Raw genomic sequence first — 24942 nt, forward strand, 5'->3', positions numbered from 1 at the left:
TTTTTGTTACAGTTCTACGAGGTGACCTTATGCTCAACAGAAATTCTGTTTTTTCTGACGATGCCCAAATGTGATACCACATGGTACTCTTGCTTCCCCGTTGTGTCCCAGGGGAACTGCATGGGTTTTGATGATAATTGATCACGGATGATTACATTAGTTTAAACAAGTCTACCCCCCAAGATTACTGTTATAAATATGAGCCGCATCCAAAAGGTAAAGGGTGAGGTGTTGCTACAACTTCTAGCAATATTTTCATTTCTCGAAAGACAGGCTTCAAGTATAACTCCTTTGAAGTATTCGTGCTTCACATGACGTTATCCAGAGAAAAAATTGTTAATGATAAATCCTTGTGATGTTTGTACTGGCTACTGTATACAGGCCACCATGGTACCATACAGACTTTACTAAAGAATTTACTGATTTTTTATCTAAATTAGCGCTGCTCAGATAAAGTCTTAATTGTTGGTGATTTTAATATCCATGTTGATAATGAAAAAGCATTTATAGACATTCTGAACTCTGTTGGGGTTAGACAACACGTCTCAGGACCTACTCATTGTCGAAATCATACTCTAGATTTAATACTGTCACATGGAATTGATGTTGATGGTGTTGAAATTATACAGCAGAGTGATGATATCTCTGATCATTATCTAGTCTTGTGTGTACTCCATACAGCTAAATTTGTAAATTCAACTCCTTGCTATATATATGGTAGAACCATCACTTCTACCACAAAAGATTGCTTTGTAAATAATCTTACTGAATCTCTAAATCCCTTAGCATATCCAATAACTCAGAAAATCTTGATGATGTAACAGAAACTATGGACCTTCTCTTTTCTAGCACTTTAGATGTGGTTGCTCCTTTAAGGAAGATTAAGTAAAACATTCTGACATGGTGGTATAACAAGCACACTTGTGCCCTAAAGAGAGCCGCTTGGAAAATGGAGCGCAGCTGGAGGAAAACAAAACTAAAGGTATTACGAATTTCATGGCGGGAAAGTACCTTCTCCTGCAGAAAAGCATTAAAAACTGCAAGATCTGATTACTTTTCGTCTCTTTTAGAAGAAAACAAACACAACCCCAGGTATTTATTCAATACAGTGGCTAAATTAACGAAAAATAAAGCATCAGCATGTGTTGACATTTCCCAATAACATAACAGTAATGACTCTATGATCTACTTTACTTCCAAGATCGATACTATTAGAGATAAAATTGTAACCATGCAGCCATCAGCTACAGTATCGCATCAGACAGTGCACTATAGATCCCCTGAGGAACAGTTCCACTCATTCTCTACTATAGGATAATTGCATTTATATTGTATAAACTTGTTAATCATCTAAACCAACAACATGTATATTAGACCCTACTTCATCTAAACTACTTAAAGGGGTGCTTCCAGAAGTCATAGATCCTCTTCTGTCTATTATAAATTTGTCATTGTCATTTGGATAATCCAAAAACCTTCCAACTGGCTGTTATTAAGCCTCTTATTAAATGAATGAAGAGTGAATGAAGAGGTATAATATCAATCACAAGTGCAGTATGGAGAACCTCAAGGCTCAGTACTAGGACTATTGCTTTTCACACTTTACATGTTACCCTTGGGAGATATCATCAGGAAACATGTGGTTAGCTTTCACTGTTATGCTGATGATACTCAGCTCTATATTTCTTTGAGGCCTAGAAATAGAGACGCGTTTTCCCCATTTATTTTTTAATTTTTTGTCAGTTTTTGTTTTTGTTATGGATTATTATGCCTCTCAACTCATCTCCATTGCTCATGCTAACCCAGACCTGCTCAACTTCACCAGGGACTTAAGTGTTTTCGCCATGTTCTGTCCATTTGACGATGAATCACTAAAGTCTCTGTTCTGGATCAAGCACACAAATTTCAGCACTGCACAGGAGCTCTTGCATTTTAAGCGCTGAGTAGATTATCTGATTGGCCATTGTGTTCCAGAAATCAACACTGCTCAACGCTGCAGTCACATGCCATAAATAGAAACTCTGCCTATGCTTGTGCCTGTTAATCGTTTTCATGTTATATTAGATGTTCTTGTTGCTTTTTTACAAAAATGTGTACTTTTCTCTCTCCATGCTGAGTTTTTCATTGGTAGTATCCACCTCGTATGCGCTTAACCAGACAAAGTAAGTCTCAGGTAGAGGATGCTGCATGTGCTACACCTTCTAAATCAGTGGATCCCAATCCTGGTCCTGCAGAACCCCCAACACTGCACATTTTAGATGTCTCCCTATTCAAACACACCTGATTAAACTCATCATCTCATTAGTGAAGACTTCAAGACTTCAAATGTGTGTATCAGATAAAAGAGACACCAAAAACGTGCAGTGTTGGGGGTTCTTCAGGACCAGGATTGGGAACCACTGCTCTAAATTATAAAACACTGCATAAGTTAAAAAATAAGGTCTTTAAGACAACTAAATTTAAAACCAAAAAACAGGTGCCCATATATTGAAATTAAGGTTAAATATTTCAAGAGGGTTTCCAGCTGTTATGTTTAGGGTTAAGGATTGGTTATGAGAATGAAATGAGATGAGAAGACTGTAAATCATTCGTGGAAATTGATGAAGCAAATACTGAATTTAATGTTAAATACTTTGAAATAGTATATTTAAAAAAAAAAAATGTGTTGGCATTGCAGGGTCATGCTACTTGGTAAAACACTGTGAAAATGTGTCTTTTTATGAGAAAACATTTGATGGGGGATTAAAATTTTTGAAATCTGGCAACCACAAGCATGAAAACTTGTGCAGGTCTATATAATTTTTGTTCTCATTTTTGTTGATAAAAATGCATTTTATTAAATAGACCTGTCAAATTGACTGCTGTTGCTTTGTGATTGTCATACAGCAAGTGGTGGTGGGTGAATATTCTTCAGCTGAAAGTGGACATTTCACAATGAACACACTTATGCAGAGAACTTCTGTTAACTGGTTAAAAGACTAAAAAAGAATATTTGATTATCTATTAAGTTTACATTTCAGTTGTTGTTGTTCAGTTGTCTTTTTTTTTTTTTTTTTTTAAATGGTCAAGCATGCAAATATGATGAAGATTAACCCGCTTATTGAGTTTCAGCCATGTAGAGAAGCCCTTGCTGTCCTGATACTGCAGTCCAAAGTACCAGATCTCTCGGAGTCCAATTGTTTTCACAACCCAAGAGGACAAATGCAGTGATCTCATTGATTGTTCAATGTTTATTGTGTTGCATTCAATGACCTTTGTCTAAAAAAGTCCATACAAAATACATACTTGGTCAAAAAGATGTTTACCAGTTGTACTGGGCTGAATGGCGAATTCCAGCTCAGCATCCATTGTAGTGACCCGTACATTTATCTGAAAATACATGATGTAATATAGCACCATCATTTCTTGACAAGTAACTCCCAAATCAAAGATAACTTAAGAAGAAATGGAGGCTTTGAGATGAAAGATTCACATTCATAAAGCTGAAATAAGATAAAACACTAGTAATCAGAAGAGGCGCATCAACATTTATATAGAGTCTCATCTCAAAACCTGGGCTTTAAAGTAGGGTTTAGAACGAAGTTATCTCGGGGTTAAGCACAGTGTGGAAAGACCAAAAATTTGATATATTAGGATTATTATTATTACTTTATTTGGCTTAAAATAAATTGACAAGTATTCACAATAACATGCAAATTATCTAAAAGGTTTACATTAGGCACGAGTCAACTCAAACAACAAAAAGCCTCTATATTTATGTTTTAAACAAGAGTATTTGAAAAAGATAAAGTTTCTATTAGAGAGAGGGAGAGAGTGTACTTTCTAGTTTTTTCTATTTTCGGAAATAGAAAAAATTATGCATATTAATGAATCTTTAATAGTAAATATATAATCAGTACTCACAGACATTTGACTATATTTGTATAGTTCCTCACTGTTGTCTTCTCGTAATGGTCCGCTCTCGTCAGAGTCATATGAAAAGACTTGCGATATTCTCCAGGATTACTCTAGTTAATGTGCTCCATTGTGCCTCTAATCCAATGGCAGCCCTGGAATCTCTCTTCAGATTAAAGCCTTGTGTGGGAACTTGACCTCAGATAGAAATCAAAAGGAAGGGAATAGAAATAACATTTACAGTATGCAATTATTAATTAAGGTTCAACGCAAATGGCAGACATGTAGTCAGCTGTCTGTAGCATTCTGTGTGAAAGGATCCCTTGTAAAAAAGAAATGTACTAATATATATATATATATATATATATATATATATATATATATATATATATATATATTTTTTTTTTTTTTTTTTTTTTTTTTTTTTTCTCTGTTATTAATAGGATGACACCATGGACTGGAACAAACAAGGCAACAATTCATTTAGTTCTGAACATTTCTGTTCAACAGGAGATTTCAGAACTTCAAGACAGTAAGAAAACAAAAATAACTGGAGAACATTTGTCTCTCAGAGCTTTAGGTGCATCAGCAGCTGACGTCATCTTCAGCTCCTGACAGCGCAACAGCTGCGACTGTGGAAAGCAAAGGAAATGTGCGTTAGCATGACAAAGGTACCAGATGAGATTATAACACAGCCTTAATGCTTTGAGTGCAACACTGTTGTTTTGCAAATGTTCTCAGTGGATATCATGCATGTATAGATGGCATGGCAGTGAGGCTGTGATCGTACTCTAACAGCTCATGCTGTCTGTCTGTGCCTGTCACAGGTCTATCACCTTTCTAATTATAACTCCATTCCTCTGGCCCTCCAAGAATGGAAGTTTGGGCTGGTCCATTTGTGGCCTAAACTTAGCTGTGTGTCTGCTGAGATCTGTGTGTGTCACACTGACCCTCAGAGCTTCAGAGTCTTCATGTGTCTTTCTCTGTGGACACTTCACGCTCAACAGGTAAGCAACAATTACAGCAGAAACATGGCACAACAGCCTGCATCGCTATCTTTTAAAGGGCCTCCAGACTTCTCTTGGTGGACTGATTCTATACATTTGTTTATTTGTTGCTAAAATTCTCACAGCAACAGCAGCTGTTGTTAATGATGACATTTGGCAGAGTGTGCTCTTACTTAAAATATAACATGGGCAAATAAGTATTTGCAGTGGAATAAATACATTTTATTTGCAGATTTCTGTTCATGGGTGGCATTTGGTAGATTGTGCTATATATAGTGGACACCAGAGCTACTTAGATGAAGTTGTCACTGGATAATATCTCAGTAAATCTTTGGCTTTAAGTGTAATGTTCAATTACACAAATGCTTTGTTTTCTCTAGCAGTGACTTTTAACACCTAGTCCTAAATTAGGTTAATGTTTGTCCTTTCAGTGCACCAAATGAAAATCCATCATGATTTTATCATAAATATAATCATATATATATATATATATATTTGATTCGTACCGCTGTGTTATAATATATGTCAACTGCACTGATGATACAGGAATGCTGTATATCTGCCTCTAAAAGAGCAAAGACTCATAAATATAAAAATACTGAGCTCATATATAAGCATACAAAAAAACAAACAAACAAAACATTACAAATATTTAGAGTTAAATAGATACATAAATCAGAAAGAGCTTTATTGCCAAGTGTGCTTGGAATTTGTCTTGTAGACAGAAGCTTCCAGCACACAGACAGGATGACAAGTGACAAGACACAGATGACAAAAACAGTGATTAAAAATAAATGTGTAAACAATACACAATAGACAAAGAGACTAGACAATAGATTGTATGTAGTGATAGTGATATAATAATGATATCAAATGATATCTGTTAGCATATTTAATTTGCACTTTTAAACAATATATTATTTAGCACATTAAAACTGTACCAGGTTCCTTGTCTTTATCTTTTAACTGTGGAAAATAGGAAATATAGGTACAAAATAAATAAATAAATAAATAGAAATCTCCATGTTTATTCTGGTCAGTATTTGTGCAGTACAGAAAAAGGCATAAATGTTACATCTGTACTCGTTCAATATATCCAACCGTATATATCAAATTCTAAAATTTTTGATTAGAGAAAAACACCATTCGCTATTAATTAACTAGTTGCTTATTAGCATGCATATTGGCTATTTATTAGTATTTATAAAGCATTTAATGATGCATGTGCATATTCTAGATCTTTAACCCTCCCCAATACCTAAACATAACTACTACAACAACTGCCTTACTATCAATAAACAGGAAATTAAGAGTTTGCTGAAGGGAAAACTCACAATATTGAATATGTGTTCCTTAATCTACAGTTTTACCATCAAATCTGATTGCTTAGTTGTGCCTCTAGAAGGTAAGAACTCAAAAACCCTGATTCTCTGATACAAGGAGACTTTGTTGTTTCGTAAAGTAAAACTAGACAACGTAATTGACAGTATAGTGTCTAAATAGTAAGCTATCCAAATATTAACTCTTCATTAAAGCAATATGTGTCCCTGGACCACAAAAACAGTTATAAGGTTCAATATTTTTGAAATACATCATCTGAAAGCTGAATAAATAACCTTTCCATTGATGTATGGTTTGTTAGGATGTATAATATTTGACTGAGATATAACTATTTGAAAATCTGGAATCTGGAATCCATATTACTAATCAAAAATTAAGTTTTGATATATTTAAAGCAGGACATTTATAAAATATCTTCTTGGAACATGATCTTTACTTAATATCCTAATGATTTTTGACATAAAAGAAAAATTGATAATTTTGACCCATACAATGTATTGTTGTCTATTGCTACAAATATACCTGTGCTACTTATGACTGCTTTTGTGCTCCAGGGATACATACCTGTATATCATGCTCACAATCACACTGATGGTCTGAATACCAAGCTATTTTCTGTGGGCTGTGATATTAGAAACAGAAGTCATTGGAAATTATTTGCAAAAACCATTTTTATGTTGTAGAGCTTGAGAGTAATTAATTAATTGATTCTTTCTTTCTTGCCATCTGATGGAATGGAGACCGGAGCAGTCCACCAGCATGAGTTTGATGGACATATCCAAGATCTTTTCTCTTCTTCAACCCAAAGAGGAGGAGGACACGGGCTGCAGTCAGGAGCTCAATCAGGCCGTGTTTAGAGACGATGAGGGACTCCTGACTGATCTGCTGTCTCAGGACAGGTACAGGAGGTGTGTTAACCTGCGCAGCGGCTGGGGCGTCCCGGTCACTCCACTGCGCTCCGCTGCGTCTCAGGGTCACCTGCGCTGTCTGGAGGTGCTCCTGGCTCACGGTGCCGAGGTCGACAGCCTGGATGTCAAAGCCCAGACGCCGCTGTTCACGGCCGTCGCCGGCAGACACCTGGACTGTGTGGTTGCTTTATTAAAAGCCGGTGCCGACCCTAACGGCAGCCCATATAACAACTGCTCTCCGGTGCTCACCACGGCCCGAGACGGAGACGCAGACATCCTGAGAGAGCTCCTGCGGCACGGAGCTGATGTAGACGTCAAACCCAAGATCCCAGACTGGGCCTCCAATGCCACGGCCTGCAGAGGGCCGCTCTATATTTCAGCTTGTTACGGTCATCTGGAGTGCTTCAAACTCTTGCTGCAGCATGGAGCAAACCCAGACTATAACTGCACCGACGAAAAGATGCTGAGCCACATCAAACAGCCCCAAACTGTGCTGGAGATGTGTCTCAGATACGGCTGCGGGCCCCAATACATTCAGCTGCTCGTAGACTTTGGAGCAAACGTCTATCTGCCTGCTTTAATCATAGATAAAACAACCAGACAGAATGAAGCAGTGACGCTTCTGCTCAAAGAGAGAGGTGAGTCTCTAACACATCAGTGATTTCTGCAAGTAGCTGGTTTTTTTACACTAAATCTGCACTCTAACCACTAGGCCACGACTTCCCAAGGGGAAAGTTAAAGGGTTACTCCACCGCAAAATGAAAATGTTGTCATTAATCACTTACCCCCATGTCGTTACAAACCCATAAAAGCTTCATTCGTCTTTGGAACACAATTTAAGATATTTTGGATGAAAACCGGGAGCCTTGAGACTGTCCCATAGACTGCCAAATAAATAACAGGGTCAAGGTCCAGAAAAGTATCGTCAGAATACTCCATCTGCCATCAGTGATTCAACTGTAACATTATGAAGCGACGAGAATCATTTTTGTACATGAAGAAAACAAAAATAACGACTTTATTCAACAATTCCTCTCCTCTGTGTCTCTCCAAATCAGCGTAGCACCATTTTGGCAATTCTGAGCAGTACGCAGGCAGTGTACGCTCTTCTGTATCAGCCGGCCTGATGGCACTACGCTGATAACTTCATAAGGTTACGGTTGAATCACTGATGACAGATGGAGTATTCTGACGATACTTTTCATACTTTCCTGGACCTTGACACTGTTATTTATTTGGCAGTCTATGGGACAGTCACAAGCCTCCTGGTTTTCATCCAAAATTTCTTAAATTCTGTTCCGAAGACGAACGGAGCTTTTATGGGTTTGGAACGACATGGGGCTAAGTGATTAATGACAACATTTTCATTTTGGATGGAGTATCCCTTTAACATGTCTATAACAGTAAAGTTTAGTTTTAGTGCATGGCCTTAATTTGTGAGGAGACAATATATATTTTCAGATCCAAAATATATAATTTAAGTAATTTAGTGCATTTTAAAGAAAGAAAGAAAGAAAGATCTGCTTTGGTGGGTGTAGTCTGTAAGACCTGAGTAGCTTGTGCTAGGTTGACACCTCTGTGGCATAAAGTGATGTTCGACTTCTAGTGAGCTGAAAGATAAGGCTTTTAACGAGAACACTGCATTTTCATCATTTAAGTCTAAATGTTATGGTATGTTTTAGTGCCAGAGCTTTACAGTGTGTAAAAATGTTGTGTTAGAAAACAATATAACAGCCAATTGTTTAATAACAAATAATCAATACTAAACTGAACAGTGCTTGCCTCATTAAATGTTCATGTGTTTTGAACAGCAGTGGTGAATTCCAGTAAACCCCCATTCCTCCCAGCCCGTGTGTGTGTGTGTGTGTGTGTGTGTGTGTGTGTGTGTGTGTGCGTGCTTTGCTTTCATACCTTTCATGCTGTCATTCGTTCCTATGTGACTGTAACATCAGATCCTCTCTATACGCAGTTTGTCCAAAACCACTGATGTCTCAGGCTCGACTTTCTTTATGGAAGTTCCTTCCCATGGAAAACAAAATGTGCTGCATAGATTGTCTGGATATTCCCAAAATTCTGAAGGACTATTTGAATCATGTATCCTGATTTTCCTACATTTTCTCTTCTGATGTGGAATACATATCTGACGATGGGACGAATATTAAGTTTCCCTTTTTGTAAAACGTTGTAATATGTAATATCTGTAATATTTTCTGTGTTTAGAATTCTAAATACTACAGATAATGTAGCATTTAATGGATTGTTTTATTATTTTGATCAAATATTTAGGAGTATGTGGTTAATGCAACAATGGAGTAGATCATGTTCTTGTGTTGATATAAAGTAAATTAACGTGAAGGAAAACCTCTGCCCTCTAATGGTGGAAATGATGACAAAAGTTTGCTTGTGGATGTGACGGGACAGATTATGCTCCGTCACGGCAGACATTTCTGCCAATGGACAACGGATCATTATTGTCATGAATTAAAACATTTTATGGTACTTGGACATTTATCTTTACTTTGAAGGGACAGTTGTTATTTGAAATGCATGTATACACAATGTATTTCGTAATGCTCATGCAGTTATGCCTTTGTTTGATTGTGTGCACCAATTAAATAGAGTGAGCTGCAGGGAGAACAAGATGTTAAAAACTATCTATGAATTACGTGTGTTAATCAGTTAAAGTGTAAAGTTTCATCTGTCCAAATAACCACTCTTCAAACCGTTTTCTATTTTGTAAAGTTTCATTTATTTGATAGGCATTTGTTAACATGATTACATCGTCTTACCATGATCTCTTCTTCGCGGTTAGTTGTTCTTGGGTCTCACTGCGGAAGCGCGCCCCTAGTGAGTACCTATGTATGTACACGCTGCCTGAAAAGAGTATTTGTTATGAATTCACTGATTGATGTTGTTTGTTTTTTTCTTCCATTATGTTTATTGAAGAGGGTAAATTTGTAAGTCTCACTTTGTGTGGTTTAAACCCTCAGATTGTGGTAATTTGTTATCTTTAGTATTTTTTTCTTTTTCAGATTTTATTAAATTGTATAACCCCCGATGATGATGTAATGGTTTAGACCAATTTGAGTGGCGGGAGTTGACGCTATTTAAGAAGTCCGTTCAGTATTAAAGGGGATGGGCATGCAAGCGGACGGCGGTAATTTGTCTTTGTCACCTGAGTGACTTTGTACCGGCTAGAAAGAAGCCAACTTTGTATATGATATTTTTGAAAGATTTTTTTTTGTTATTTTTATTTTATTTTATTTTTTTTGACTCACATGTCAGTTTGTTTTGGTTTCTCCAGTTTAGTCATTTATTATGTCTTATTATGGATTTTTGTCTTGCTTTTGGCCTTATTTGGGAAAATAAAGATCCCATCATCTTTGAATGTGAATTCTCCTCGTTCTTGAATGTGCTGAAACATCTACCTCTTGACTCCTAAATTCGACCATCCTACGACATATGGTGGCAGCGGTGGGATCCAGTGGTTAAGAGGTCGCACATTCTTGTAAATGATATGGCAACACGAGGGCGTGGTCAACCAAAAGGCGATCCTACAAAAGTGCCTGAGACCCCTAAGGTACCATCTACTGTGCAGGATGCTGAAAATACTATGGCTGCAGTGCAACCTGATGCCAGTAGGCCATCGTCAACAGCTCTGGAAGAGCGTACAGACAGCCTGGAGGCGACATTGAGATCCTTTATGCATTCACAGCAATAGCAGCAGGACCGATGGGAAGCAGAAACTCAGCGACAAGAACAAAGGTGGAAGACACTCTCTCATCAGTTTCAACAGTTACAGACTTTGGTGAGCACCAAACGACCTGATCAAACACCATCTGGACAAACCTCTGCCCAGTTGCAGGATCCTGTTTCACCGACGCACAGTACTGAAGTACCCTTTTTGTCCAGGCATGATTCTAACAGTCCTGTTCCTGATATTCCTAGTCAAGGTACACCTTTCCCACCTGTACATATGGGATGGACTGCACCTAAGATGCCTTCGTTTGATGAGGGAGATGATATTGAACATTATTTAACCACATTCGAAAGAATTGCATTGGCTAGTCAATGGGCAATGGACATGTGGGCTCTTTATCTAGTGCCTTTGCTTAGAGGAAAAGCCCGTGCTGCATATGTGGCGATGGACATTATTGATAGCAGAGACTATGTAAAAGTTAAACAGGCCATTCTGAGAAAGATGGAGATTAATGCTGAAACGTATCGTCTCGGGTTCCGCTCCATGTCCATTCGGGAGGGGGAGACTGCAAGAGAGCTGCAAAGCAGACTTAAAGATTTGTATGAGAAATGGCTCAATCCCAAACAAAAATCCAAAGAGGAAATTGGCGAACAAATTATTCTGGAGCAGTTTTTGCGGATGTTAAATCCAGAATTAAGAGTCTGGGTAAAAGAACACAATCCTCAAACCTCTAAAGAAGCCGCAGACTTAGCTGAGACATTCATTGCAGCTCGTCGAACCAGCAAAGGTTACCAGCTGGGTACTCAAGGTAGTGGAGGGAAACCCCAAGGTCCACCACGAGACACCAAGAAGCCATCATACGGTAAGTCTGCGGGTGATGCTAGGGTGTTTAATCGGTCCAATAGTTTCCCTTCCCAGAATAGCGCTGCTGTAAAACCTAAGGTTATTTGTCACAGTTGTGGACAACCTGGCCATATTAAGCCTGAATGTCCAGTTAATAAGGTTACAGACTCTAGACTGTTTTTTTTGTCCAGGTTCTAGGGATGTTAGATCAGTGATGTCTACTGATGCAATAGTTCCTGTAAAGGTGAAGGGGAAAACTTGGCAGGCTCTTATTGATTCTGGTAGTAGTCAGACCTTCATCCGTAGAGCATGTTTGTTCCCAGAAGAAGTCACTAATATAGGCAAAATAAGAGTCAGGTGTATTCATGGCGATGAGACAGAGTACCCTACTGTAAGTACTACAATTGAAATTCAGGGACAAAAGTACCTGTTGACTGTTGGTGTTATGGATACTTGCCCCTATCCAGTTATTTTAGGGGCAGGATGTTCCGGTGTTAGCAGAGCTGTTGCAAGGATGTGAGGTTACAGCTCAGAGCTATGTGACAACTCGAGCTCAGGCTAGAGAGAATTTGGATCAGTCATGGGGAGTATTGCCATATGCTTGTGAACAGACAAGGGAGAGAGTAAAGAAGACGAAATCTCAAAAGCGTAGGGACAAAGTCAGAGGAACGTCATTTCAAGAGCAGTTGATGTATCCACCCTTGAATGATAGTGACATAGAGGTAGTGGATATTGCAAAGTTGCAAAGGGAAGACATTACTCTTGGTTCTTGTTATAAAGATGTCAAAACCTACGAGGAAGCGCTTAGGGAGAAAGAAGATGGGAATGTATGTTTTGCAATGAGGAATGGCAAACTGGTAAGGGTGAGTGTTGATACAGAACAGTTGGTAGTCCCTGAGATTCTTAGGACCCGAGTCTTGCACTTAGGACACAGTATTCCCTGGGCAGGTCATCTTGGTCAAGAGAAAACTGAAGAACGGTTAGGTAGCAGATTTTACTGGCCAGGGTTGCATAGAGCTGTGGTAGAGTACTGTAAGTCGTGCCCTGAATGCCAACTTGTAGTTCGCTCCAAGAGAGGGATGAAAGCTCCTTTGATCAATCTACCAGTTATTGATATACCTTTCACTCGCATAGCTATGGATGTAGTAGGCCCGTTACAAAAAAGCAGAGGAGGGCACCGCTACATTCTGGTAGTATGTGATTATGCTACTCGCTATCCAGAGGCCTTCCCCCTTAGGCATATTAAGGCTAGGCAGGTAGCTAATTGTCTTCTACAGCTATTTTCTAGGGTAGGGATTCCAAAGGAGATTTTGACCGATCAAGGGACCAATTTCAATTCCAAGTTCCTGAAACAGGTTTACACATTGTTAGGAATTCAGGGCATTAAGGCCACTCCATATCACCCGCAGACGGATGGCATGGTTGAAAGATTCAATCAGACCCTTAAATCCATGCTAAGGAAGTTTATTGATTCTGGTGCTGATTGGGACCAGTGGCTCCCATATCTGCTATTCGCTTACAGAGAAGTTCCGCAGGCATCTACTGGTTACTCCCCCTTCGAGCTGCTTTATGGATGAGAAGTAAGAGGTCCACTGGATGTTCTGCGCGAGAGCTGGGAGGGAGACGCCCCCAACAGCAAACGAACATTGTAAGCTATGTGTTAAAGATGAGGGAGAAATTGGACCAGCTCAGTACTTTAGCTCATGACAATCAAATCCGGTCACAGTCCCGCCAGAAAACCTGGTATGACAGTAATGCCCGTCTCCGAACCTTTCAACCTGGGCAAAAGGTGCTCCTATTGTTGCCTTCTTCTGAGAGTAGCTTGTTGGCAAAGTGGCAAGGCCCCTTTGAGGTGCTTCGTAAGTTGGGGCAGGTCACCTACGAAATTGCCATGCCGGGACGACGTCAACCACAGCAAGTCTTCCATGTGAACCTATTAAAGCAATGGAATGAGCGGTCTGTACCTATTAATGAGCAGAGATGGGCCTGTGTAGTGGAGGAGGAAGAAGAACTCAAAGAACAGTATTTCCCTACCACTAAAGGTAAAAGTGTCTTTCCCTCAGTTGCTCACCTGTCATCTGAACATCAGAAGGAGCTGCTGCATATTATTCCCAAGGAGTTGTTCCGGGAAGAACCGGGAAGAACAGAGCTCATTACCCATGACATTCGACTGAAATCTGCTGGACCCATCCGACAGACTACTTGTAGGGTACCGGCACGTCTCATACCTGCCCTGAAGCAGGAAGTGCAAGTCATGTTGGAGATGGGGATCACTGAACCTTCCCATAGTGAGTGGTGTAGCCCGGTGGTCCTGGTCCCAAAAAAGGATGGGGGACTACGCTTCTGTGTGGATTTCTCCAAACTTAATAGCATCTCAGCCTTCGATCCCTATCCAATGCCCAGGGTGGATGAGTTAGTCGAACGACTAGGAAAGGCACGGTACCTCAGTACTCTTGATTTATGTAAAGGGTATTGGCAAGTCCCCTTGGCTCCAGAGGCTCGAGAGCTAACGGCTTTCCGTGCACCAAGTGGGCTATTCCATTTTTAACGTTATGCCGTTTGGCCTTCATGGGGCCGCAGCTACCTTTCAACGTCTTATGGACCAGGTCTTGAGGGGAGCTGAAGAATTTTCTGCAGCTTACATTGATGATGTTGTCATCTTTAGCACTTCTTGGGATGAGCATCTAAGACATCTGAGGGATGTCTTCAGACGGATTCGTCAGGCGGGGCTTGTAGTCAATGCAAGTAAGTGCCAATTGGTTCAGGCCGAAGTGTATTACTTGGGATATATCTTGGGAGGAGGTACCATCAAGCCCCAAGTCAGTAAAGTGAGTGCAATCCGTGACTGTCAACCACCCACTACAAAAAGGGGAGTACGTTCTTTCTTGGGTTTAGTGGGGTGGTATCGTCGATTTATTCCCCATTTTTCTAGCAGAGCCACGGCACTATCTGAGCTTGACAAAGAAGTCAAGTCCTAACAAAGTAGTCTGGACTGAAACGTGTGATCAAGCTTTCCAGGACTTAAAGAAGAGTATGTGCCAAGGGCCTGTCCTACAAAGTCCCGACTTTGAACTACCATTTACTGTCCAAACTGATGCGTCAGGAGTTGGTTTGGGGGCAGTATTACTGCAAGGGGAAGGTGTGGACAGAAAGCCCGTCCAGTACATTAGCCGTAAACTGTTTCCTCGTGAGACCAGATATTCCACAGTGGAAAAACAGTGTCTGGCCATGAAATGGGCATTAGATACTTTGAAATATTATCTCTTGGGGAAGGAATTTGTTCTGGAGACAGATCATCGAGCCTTGCAGTGGCTGCATCGAATGAGAGATAGTAATGCTAGGATCACCAGGTGGCATCTGTCTCTTCAGCCCTACAAGTTTGTGGTAAAGTTTCGGGCAGGAAAGGACAATGTGCTTGCAGACTTTTTATCCCGCCGCTATGTGGAGTAATTTCCGTAAGGGGGAGGGAATGTGACGGGACAGATTATGCTCCGTCACGGCAGACATTTCTGCCAATGGACAACGGATGATTATTGTCATGTATTAAAACATTTTATGGTACTTGGACATTTATCTTTACTTTGAAGGGACAGTTGTTATTTGGAAATGCATGGATACACAATGTATTTCGTAATGCTCATGCAGTTATGCCTTTGTTTGATTGTGTGCACCAATTAAATAGAGTGAGCTGCAGGGAGAACAAGATGTTAAAAACTATCTATGAATTACATGTGTTAATCAGTTAAAGTGTAAAGTTTCATCTGTCCAAATAACCACTCTTCAAACCGTTTTCTATTTTGTAAAGTTTCATTTATTTGATAGGCATTTGTTAACATGATTACATCGTCTTACCATGATCTCTTCTTCGGTTAGTTGTTCTTGGGTCTCACTGCGGAAGCGCGCCCCTAGTGAGTACCTATGTATGTACACGCTGCCTGAAAAGAGTATTTGTTATGAATTCACTGATTGCTGTTGTTTGTTTTTTGCTTCCATTATATGTTTATTGAAGAGGGTAAATTTGTAAGTCTCACTTTGTGTGGTTTAAACCCTCAGATTGTGGTAATTTGTTATCTTTAGTATTTTTTTTTTCAGATTTTATTAAATTGTATAACCCCCGATGATGATGTAATGGTTTAGACCAATTTGAGTGGCGGGAGTTGACGCTATTTAAGAAGTCCGTTCAGTATTAAAGGGGATGGGCATGCAAGCGGACGGCTGTAATTTGTCTTTGTCACCTGAGTGACTTTGTACTGGCTAGAAAGAAGCCAACTTTGTATATGATATTTTATTTTGGATTTTTTTTTTTTTTTTTTTTTTTTTTTTTTTTTTTTTTTGACTCACATGAGTTTGTTTTGGTTTTTCTCCAGTTTAGTCATTTATTATGTCTTATTATGGATTTTTGTCTTGCTTTTGGCCTTATTTGGGAAAATAAAGATCCCATCATCTTTGAATGTGAACTCTCCTCGTTCTTGAATTTGCTGAAACATCTACCTCTTGACTCCTAAATTCGACCATCCTACGACAGTGGACCTTCGACAGGATGATTTGCTGTGGTTCCCTGAGCATCACTTTACATCTCAGGACGAAATATTCAATGAGCAAGACTGAAATCTATTTACGAAGTATTTTATACTTGTTGATTAATTGTTATGAATTTTATTATACATGCAATAAAGTTGAAGTTTACTAACGTGGTGTATTTGAAATAGCTATAAACAATGCACTGTTCATTCACTACATGATTTGCGTTCAGTTTGTTGCATAAATAAACACTTGTCACACTAATCAAGTCCACAATTCACATTGTTTCAGTGCAGATTTTTAGAAATGCATGATGTTAATGTTGATTCATGTTAATGCTTTCAATGCCAGTCCACACTGAACAGTTTATAACTGGCAGGATAGTTTGCCTTTGACTGTACTGTACATATGCAGACAAAGTTGCATTTACATAATTCGTTTTGCAGTGTTCAGTTTATTTAAAAAAAAAAAAAAAAAAAAACCCTGTAGTGACAACCTAATCAAATATACACTGTATACAACGCTCGTGCAATGTATCAAAAATGCATTTCGAAAAGCTGCTTAGCCCCTTCAGACCCTGCGTTCATTGAAATGGACATCACATGATCTCTTGATTAAACCAATACAATTATACAAGAGCAAATATCAAGTGGATAATTTTTTTTTTTTTTTTATTCAAGTCTGAAGCGGTTAACTCAAGAATCAGGCGTAACAAGGGATAACACCTCATCGTCAATCTCAGCACTGCCGGCAGAGGGCGCTGTCACCACGTGATCATTATTACCATAGTTACTCTATCTCAGGGCTGGGCAACATCGGTCCTGGATAACCGCTGTCCTGCAGATTTGACCTCCAACCCTGATCAAACACACCTGAACACGCTAATTAATGTCTTCCAGATCACTAGAAAGCTACAGTCAGGACAGTGGCCCTCCAGGACCGAAGTGGTGTATTTACTCTAGTTAATACCCTTCACTTTCCTTTGTGTTTCTAACCTGTGTTTTCACACTTTATTATATCTTGTTATTGAATAAAAAAATAAATTAAAAACAATAAGCAAATAAATAAAATGCATTCACAAGATTTCAGTGGAGGCCCGTGTTTGCAATTAAACATTTATTTTGGACTGGTCTAATTTTGTAGTGTACAATAAAAGAAATTCTGTTTTATAAGAGAAGTCACAGACAAGCACTTCTCAGTCGTTTCTATGGTATTCTCAAACATTGAGTTTGATAGCATGGCAGTCAGTGCACTATAATGTGATTCAGTGTGTTAACAAGGCACATGTGAATGTGACTTTAGCTTTGCATTTTATTCGGTGATTAAGGCATGGAGGTCGGTATATCCTATGATAAGAACATCTGTGGTTATAGTCTGGTGTGAAAGAAATCCAACGGCCTGCAAAAAGTCTGGAGCCAAACTCACAGAACACCTCTGGGAAGAATTGAAACCCTTGACTGCAAGCAGAGCCCATCACCTGACATCAGTGCACTTGTTTCTAGTTTCTGCTTCCATGTTCCTATATCCAGAGGAAACACTTTCCAGAAAAGTGGAAGCTGTTACAGAGCAGAGGTGTTCAGTAAGAGGTTGACTGCTGGTCAGCTCTTTCACACAGCCAGTAAACCATTTCTACATGGACATCACACAGGCGTATTGTCATCTGACCCTTCTCAAAACAGAAGAATTCTGAGGAACGCCATCGAACGCTGTAGCATTCAGTGATTTTGGCCTCAACTGTTCATCAGAAGAGGGTTTCCACATACTTCATTTGTGAGTGGGATGACAATATGATGGATTTAGCTTTATTTTTTCATTCTTTGAATGACTATGTCTATGTAGTCATACTACCAGTGAGCCATATGGATGATGCTGTGTGTATTTTAGATTTAATAGCCTAACACAGACAGTGTAGGTGATGGGAAACTGATCATCTAAATTTAGTAAGATCAAGATATAATTATAGCTATGGTTGTGCTCGAAGCTGAATACCCAAAAATAATAGGAGAAATATTAGACAGACACAGTCACTTTTGGAGTTTGCTGGATAACAGGCGAGCCAGAGGACATTACATTATTATATTATTATAATATTGTATTATTAAACTTCTAAAATAACTACACAATAACCAGTGTGTGAAGTGGATGAAATCAGTGCGTATCAAATTTATTTATTTAACGTTTAATTTTAGTGTTTTAATTAGAAATCATTTAAAGAAATGTTAGTAATATAATAAAAACAATAATAAACTATAAAGGTAACAGAATTACATTTAAATGCACTTATTGTGTCATTTAACAAATTCTGGTCTAAGCCCCGCCCCTTTCCGGATATTCTAAGACTATTTATAAGACATAACTTTGTCTTAAATAGTTATTTTAATGATGTTTCATTTGATTCTTGAACTGAAAGTGGCAGAAAACGAGCGAGTGGAGTAGCATCACAGAACAACACCACCTCTCATTGCAACAATAAACAACACAAATCATATCCTGCTGTAAAACACCTATTAATAGACTCTGGGTTACTGACATTAGAACCTCGTTTTTGGCACACAATGCCACGTGAAATAAATAGATTGATTTGAGCAGTGGCATTCAGATGAAGTTTCAAGAGATTCCATCTATAAATAATCTCCAAACACGCACCTCAGAAAAAAAAAAAATATATATATATTTTTTAGAGATGACAGATTTGTAGAGCAAGACTTAATAAATGCCTTTTGCAAAGAAGAAAGATTAAGATCTCTCACCATATAATGTGGGTGTTTTACTTCTTTCATTTCTACTATTTATAGCACTTTAAACTTCGTCATAGGACAGTCACTGCAGGAACAGTCAGAGGTCTAGCTGCTGTTGAGCCTGTACTATCACACGGCTGATCTGTGTCACAGGAAACTAAGGAAGACGGCAATTGTTCTGCGAGATAAAAAGTGATGACATCACACGAGGTGCTTTCTGAACAACAGTCCGAAATAGAGATCATACAGAACAAACATCAGCGCGTTGGCTGAGAAAAACCTGCTTTAGCTTTGAGTCAAAGTCTGGTAACTCTCCCGCCGTCTCCCCTTATCAGCATTTTTTTCACAGCTCATTCACACCATAGTTTAGTCTTGCCTTTGGTTTTGAAAAACAAAAAGTGAAGGAGGGTTTTCTTATCCAGGATGTGCATTGTGACAGAAATGGATAGCAGGAAAGCTGCAGAGGAAGTGGGCTGAACGTGAGCCGCGCTTCACGGCCTTTTATCTTCTTTAAGTAGAAACGCTCATGAAGAAAAGTTAATACCAGTAAAAAGCCTTTGAATGTGTGATATGTATATGTTGGATATGTATAGAGCGCCAGCGATGTGCTTCAGCGGCCCTATCATATTGACAAACTGGAGTGTACTGACTCACAAGGGGAATAAAAACCCAATTGTCTTTCCCTCACAATGGCACAGCACAGACAGAAGGGAAAGAGTGTACGGCGCAGATATTTACATGCTGTCAGCCAGGCTTCCTGTCTTTGTCAAGCTTAAAGCATTTTTTCAGTCACTTGTGTAAGATCCTCTCTTTCCTGTGTCCAGCAGGAAAATGGCATGTGATTACAGTAGTACCAAAACAGGACAAATGGGAAGCGTTTAAAATAGGCCTTCCAAACTTTTGTGTATTGTGTTCATTTACTATAGAGTTTATGACGCTCAACACTGCACTGATACACACACTCGACATTGAATTCAGTTTCAAATTCACATTTGATTCCGAGTGTAAACACGACTGAGCCAGCTGAACGCCGCACTCTGTTTGGAGCTGGAGTCTGTGTAGTTGCAGTGGAAGAGTGGCAGAAATAACTGGATGTTAATGAGAGGAACTGGGCGTGTGTGGCGTCTGCTCGGTCTCTGTGGGGCTTCAGGCTGAGAAAACCCTCCAGCGCTCCTGGAGAATGCTCTGGATTAACAATCAGACAAATCATTATATTGGAAAACCACTGCTGACGTTAAAGGATTCGCACAGAGTGATTTCTGTTCTTCTATGAGACAAACATTCTTCTTTGGTAAGTCCCCCTACCCCCAACACAGATAAATTTTCTTATCAAAGAATAGGAATTTCCTGATGAGTGGGTTCATAATATTGTGTCTTGTTTTTGATTCAGTGCATTCAGATTATGTAGAAGTATGAACATTTGGTCACACTTTAGTTTAGGGACCAATTCTCACTATTAACTAACTATTAACTACAACGTTTGACTCAATGAACTCCTAAATTGCGGCTCATTTCTAGTTAGTAAGGTAGTTGTTAAGTTTATTTACTGGGCAGGATTAGGGATGTAGAATATGATCATGCAGAATATGTGCTTGATAAGTACTTATAAACAGTCAATATGTTAATAATAAGCATGCTAATAAGCAACTACTAGTTAATAGCAAACACTGGTACTTAAAATAAAGTAATCACACTTGAAATCACACTTTTTTATGTTGGCTGTAATTTCTTTTGTATTCATATATGGTTGGGAGTCAGTAATATGTATGTTTTTGAAAGAAGACTAAAGGTTGGATCAAAAGTAGACAAGAACTTTAATATTTTGAAATAGTATTGAGATTTTTAGTCTTTGTTTTCTTAAACACTTTTCCAATGATCCTTAAGAAGTTTCCATAATTATTATTATTACTTTTAATATTATTACTATTTTTCACTGCTGAAAACAGTTAATGAAAAATGTGATACAGTGCTACGTAATGATACAGTGTCATTTATTTAGTTTTCTTTGATGAACAGAAACTTTGAAGAACTGCATTTATTTATTTATTTATTTATTTGTTTGTTTATGTTTTGAAACATTATATAAATGTCACTTACATGTGTCAGTGCTTAAAAAGTGTGTGTGTGTGTGTGTGGGGGGGTGTGTGGGTGTGTGTGTTTAATTAAGCTACATCTATGACTTGAACTTAAATTAAAGACTATAGCAGGTATTAGTCTTTCTATAAATGATGCAGGAGAAAGTAAAGGTGACTTGTGGTAAATAGACAGCTACATTTAATTCATTGTAGACATAGTTTTGGAACAAGTGTAAAAGTATTCTTATTTGTTTTAAATGTGACTTTAATGGGCATACGAGTCTATTAGGAGACATGATTGAATGCCATCTGAATGTAAAAATGTTAAATAGGTCATTTGCTAAATAAATGTACTTTACATTAGACCTATTAATCTCCCACAGCGTGTGGTTGTGTTTTATCACAGATTTCACCAGTGATGATAAAAATGATACTTTCTGAGCTGGACACCTGACATCTTGTCTTAAAATGCGAGAGGATGGATAGCAGAACCAGCCCCACGTCAGAGTCTGGTCTTTCCAATGGATTTGTCAATAGCGTGTTCAACGTTTCACTTGACGAAGAGAGCAAAGATGAGATCTCATGGATTCCAGAATGCAATTCCTCAGACTCCATTATTCCCAGTCAAACGCTCAGAAGAGAAAAACAGGAACCGGTGCGGCGCTCCAGGACGGCGGCCATCTGGAGGATCCTGCAGCGCCGCAAGACCCCCTCGGGCCTGGACAGACGACCTCACTCCGTCATCCTCCCCGGGGAAGCGTCCTTCCTCAAACTGTCCATCACTAACAAAGTCAGGTCCTTCACAAAACTAAAGTCCCCGTCTGTATTTAAAGGGAAAGCTGGTAAGACTTCTGATGCCAAATCCAGCATTGACCTTAAAGACGAGGCCGATGATGTGTACATGTGCAAGGACTCTCCTTCTTCAGACTTCAAGCATGTGTTTAGGAATAAAGCCATAAGACATTCATTTGCAGGACACACTGCAGACTTCTACTGTTCGTTTGAGGACATCGCCCCCGCTGGAACCCCAGACAACGTCCAGCAGGAGACCAAAGACACCGTTAGCAACCAAAATGGGTTTAAGTTCTCAGAAAGAGTCGTTTATACGAAGAAATCTCACCCCAGCTTCTCAAACTGCAACAATTCATCTGCGACGGAGCAGGAAGACTGCTGTGCGAAGCAAAGCCTCAAGATACCTCAAAGAAGTCGCTGGTCCAGGAGGGGTGACGTTTTGAATTACTTGAGAAGAATTTCCCTCAAAGGAAAAGGAAATCAGACATTGGGAGAGAGTAGTTTTGAGTCGATGAATACCCTGGACAAAACCATTGATTCTGACTACGGCTCGGTCAACTTTGAACTGGTCAAGGATTTGAACTCTGCACCTGAACAAACAGGGATTGATGGCAAAAGCAGCCATTTCCGAGGCCTTCTCCGATTTTTTAACACTGTGGCTGAAACTGCAATGAAATGGAGAAACTCGTCCCGCTCATTCTCCCCCCCTGAAGGCCAGCAGTCGCCTCCCGGATTGAGAAAGACGCAGGAGTCTGGAGAACTCGTGCCTTTGACAGTCAGGAGTGAGGAGAAAGCTGAAACCTCAGTTCAAGGTAAACCCACGTTATCTTCTGACACGAGCAAGGTGGTCTCACCTGTCAATGCTGCGGTGAATTGCTCTCCTCCTGTGGAGCTGAAGGCCTGGAGAACATGCCCAGACTCTCCCAGAGATAACAGCTCCCTGTGTAATAACTCGGATGAATCGCAGTCCCAGCTCAGCTCTACTCACATCTCTCTAGCCACCATCGAGAGCCACCCCAGAAATGAAGACCCAGAGCCACCAGAAGAGACACAGACTGGCTTTGAAAACACGGCGATCCCACATCACTCATCTAGCAAAGCTGTTGATGAAAACCAAGATGTTTGCACGGATAAGAAAAAGATGAACTGCCCGGAGGAGTTGTTTAAGGTAATATAAGCTGGATCGAAAGGTGACGTTTGGAGTAACACAGAGTTGTTTCAACATCCAAGCTGTTTGATCATCAAGCTACAACCCATATTATTTCCATAACTGTGCAATAGAATAATAGAAATTGCTTCAATGTTACAATAAAGAAGTGTCCTGTTATCGGTCAGAGATGAAAAATACATTCCTCAAGATACTAAAATACACATGTGGTTAGATAAAGACATGCATGTATTCAGTTAGCATGTATCCTCGATCCAAACTCCAATGAACTCAGGATGAGATAGAAACAGGAAGACAGAAGGAGGAGGATAAGCATAGCCACTGTTCATATATTGATATTTTATTAGTTTGTGTAATTTGATATATTTCCTCCAACAGCCCAAGCATAGCTATAGGCACGGTCACCGTGATTTTGCCAAGTAAGACGTTCCTGGATCAACATCTTTTGATGATCCTGGATCAACATTATTGTACAAAAATATAGACTTAACCCAATCCCTACCCCTAAACCTAACCCTACTTATAATTTATTCCTAAAATCAGTGTGAAATGATAGCTGATTAACAAGGGTGTAGAAGCACCTAACCCTGATTTTAAGCCTAAAACAGATATTTCCTGACAAGTTGTATCTCAATTCTGATCGGTTGATTGGAATGTTGATCCAGGAACATGTTGTACTTGGTGAAATCACGCTCACCCTATAGGCACACAGAATGATGCATCAAACAAATTCATAAACAAAAAATGTAAATTATGAATCAGCTCCATGGTGGATCAAGGGTTTAGTACGTTGGCGGCGGTGGTCACTCGTGCAACATAATCAATGACATACATCCAAGCTAACGAGACGGAGGGAAGTTAGTGAGGGAAGGGAATAAAAAAAGTGGAACCCAGCCCAGAAATACGTGAGTCAGATACAGGAGGTGGGTGTTCCTCCGGGAACAGGGTTGAAAAACACTGACTTAATGAAAATCTAAATTATAATGGTGTTATAATCAAAATGGAGTGTCTATTTACATTAACTCCACCAACCATTGTCTGTTTAAGCCGAAAAAAACACTGGACAGTGGATTTAGCTTTTTTTTCCACCCCACCCACCAAATACTATGAATACACATTTTCCCTATCTCACTCTTCTCCCTTTTCCCATCAAATGTCATTTATTTTCATAAAAATTGAAGAAAACATTGGAAAAATGGAAATAAAGTGTCTAATGCATATTTAATTGTAGAATAAAACAGTAAAGTGTTTAACAGTTAATTTAATAGGCCTATAGCTGAAAGTGGAAGTGCTGTCCTCACACTGATTCCTTGCATTCAGTACCTGTGTACGATGATTTTCAATCACACATCACATCAAATCTGATCTGACTGTTCAGAATGACATACATTAACTAAAGTCGTATTTTAATCTAATTTCAAGACACCTCCAGCAGGCTTGTACAACAGGATTCCATGTTAAGACTGGAAAAAGCTAAAAAACAGAAACGGTTTGTTTGTTTTGTCTGCCTGTGTGAACAATAGCCAAATCTTGTTGACTGTTTTCAAATGCTGTTCTTCACTTGACTAACCCCCCTCCACTACTGATGTATACTACTGTAAGAGATGCTCTGGATGCAGTGCATTGTGAAATGTGTTTTTGTAAGGTTACCTGACGTGCTGCAGTGATTTTCAGACCCTGTCGCGGCCCCGGGGCCAGTCGCCTGAAGATCCTCCTCTCAAAGCTCTGCTCCAGAGGTGTCGCTCTCTGCCGCTGCCCACCGCACTGTCGGCCCTGGAGCCCATGGCCCTCACACACATGCTCACTCCTCCAGGTACAGATCAAGCCAAAACCACAGCCCAGTGATGCTTCACATGCAGAGATATAGTACAGTACATACTGTAGCCCATCACTATTCAACAGCATATTCAAGAGTAAAATTAGCCTAACACTCTCAGGTTTCCCTGATAGTCCTG

At 39.4% G+C, this 24942-nt stretch overlaps 2 protein-coding genes across 6 annotated transcripts in view; both read left to right on the forward strand.

Annotated features, from left to right (window-relative positions):
• The first annotated feature begins 4750 nt into the window (after positions 1-4750).
• Positions 4751-9552, forward strand: LOC122134726 (ankyrin repeat and SOCS box protein 12-like). The gene is made up of 3 exons (XM_042711381.1): positions 4751-4901; positions 6983-7788; positions 9120-9552. The coding sequence occupies exons 2-3, from the start codon at positions 7002-7004 to the stop codon at positions 9251-9253; spliced, it is 921 nt and encodes a 306-aa protein (XP_042567315.1). The 5' UTR covers positions 4751-4901; positions 6983-7001; the 3' UTR covers positions 9254-9552.
• Positions 9553-19843: 10291 nt separating this feature from the next.
• LOC109074455 (rho guanine nucleotide exchange factor 9-like) overlaps positions 19844-24942 on the forward strand; it is a 29343-nt gene continuing 24244 nt past the window's right edge. For 2 of the 5 annotated variants that reach the window (XM_042711383.1, XM_042711385.1), the window contains exons 1-3: positions 19844-20243; positions 21434-22987; positions 24662-24800. In XM_042711383.1, the coding sequence (XP_042567317.1) occupies positions 21506-22987; positions 24662-24800 (1621 nt within the window). In that variant the 5' untranslated portion in view covers positions 19844-20243; positions 21434-21505. The remainder of the gene's footprint in view (positions 20244-21433; positions 22988-24661; positions 24801-24942) is intronic. The other 3 variants (XM_042711382.1, XM_042711386.1, XM_042711384.1) reach the window with 2 other exon arrangements.

The sequence above is a fragment of the Cyprinus carpio genome, chromosome A21 (genome assembly GCF_018340385.1).
Source record: "Cyprinus carpio isolate SPL01 chromosome A21, ASM1834038v1, whole genome shotgun sequence".
NCBI classification, from domain to species: domain Eukaryota; kingdom Metazoa; phylum Chordata; class Actinopteri; order Cypriniformes; family Cyprinidae; genus Cyprinus; species Cyprinus carpio.

Excerpts from the sequence above, each read along its gene's own strand:
- LOC122134726 (XM_042711381.1), top strand. The coding sequence starts at position 7,002 with ATGAGTTTGATGGACATATCCAAGATCTTTTCTCTTCTTCAACCCAAA. Across the intron at positions 7,789-9,119 it reads GCTTCTGCTCAAAGAGAGAG|TTTGTCCAAAACCACTGATG; the intron begins GTGAGTCTCTAA and ends CTCTATACGCAG.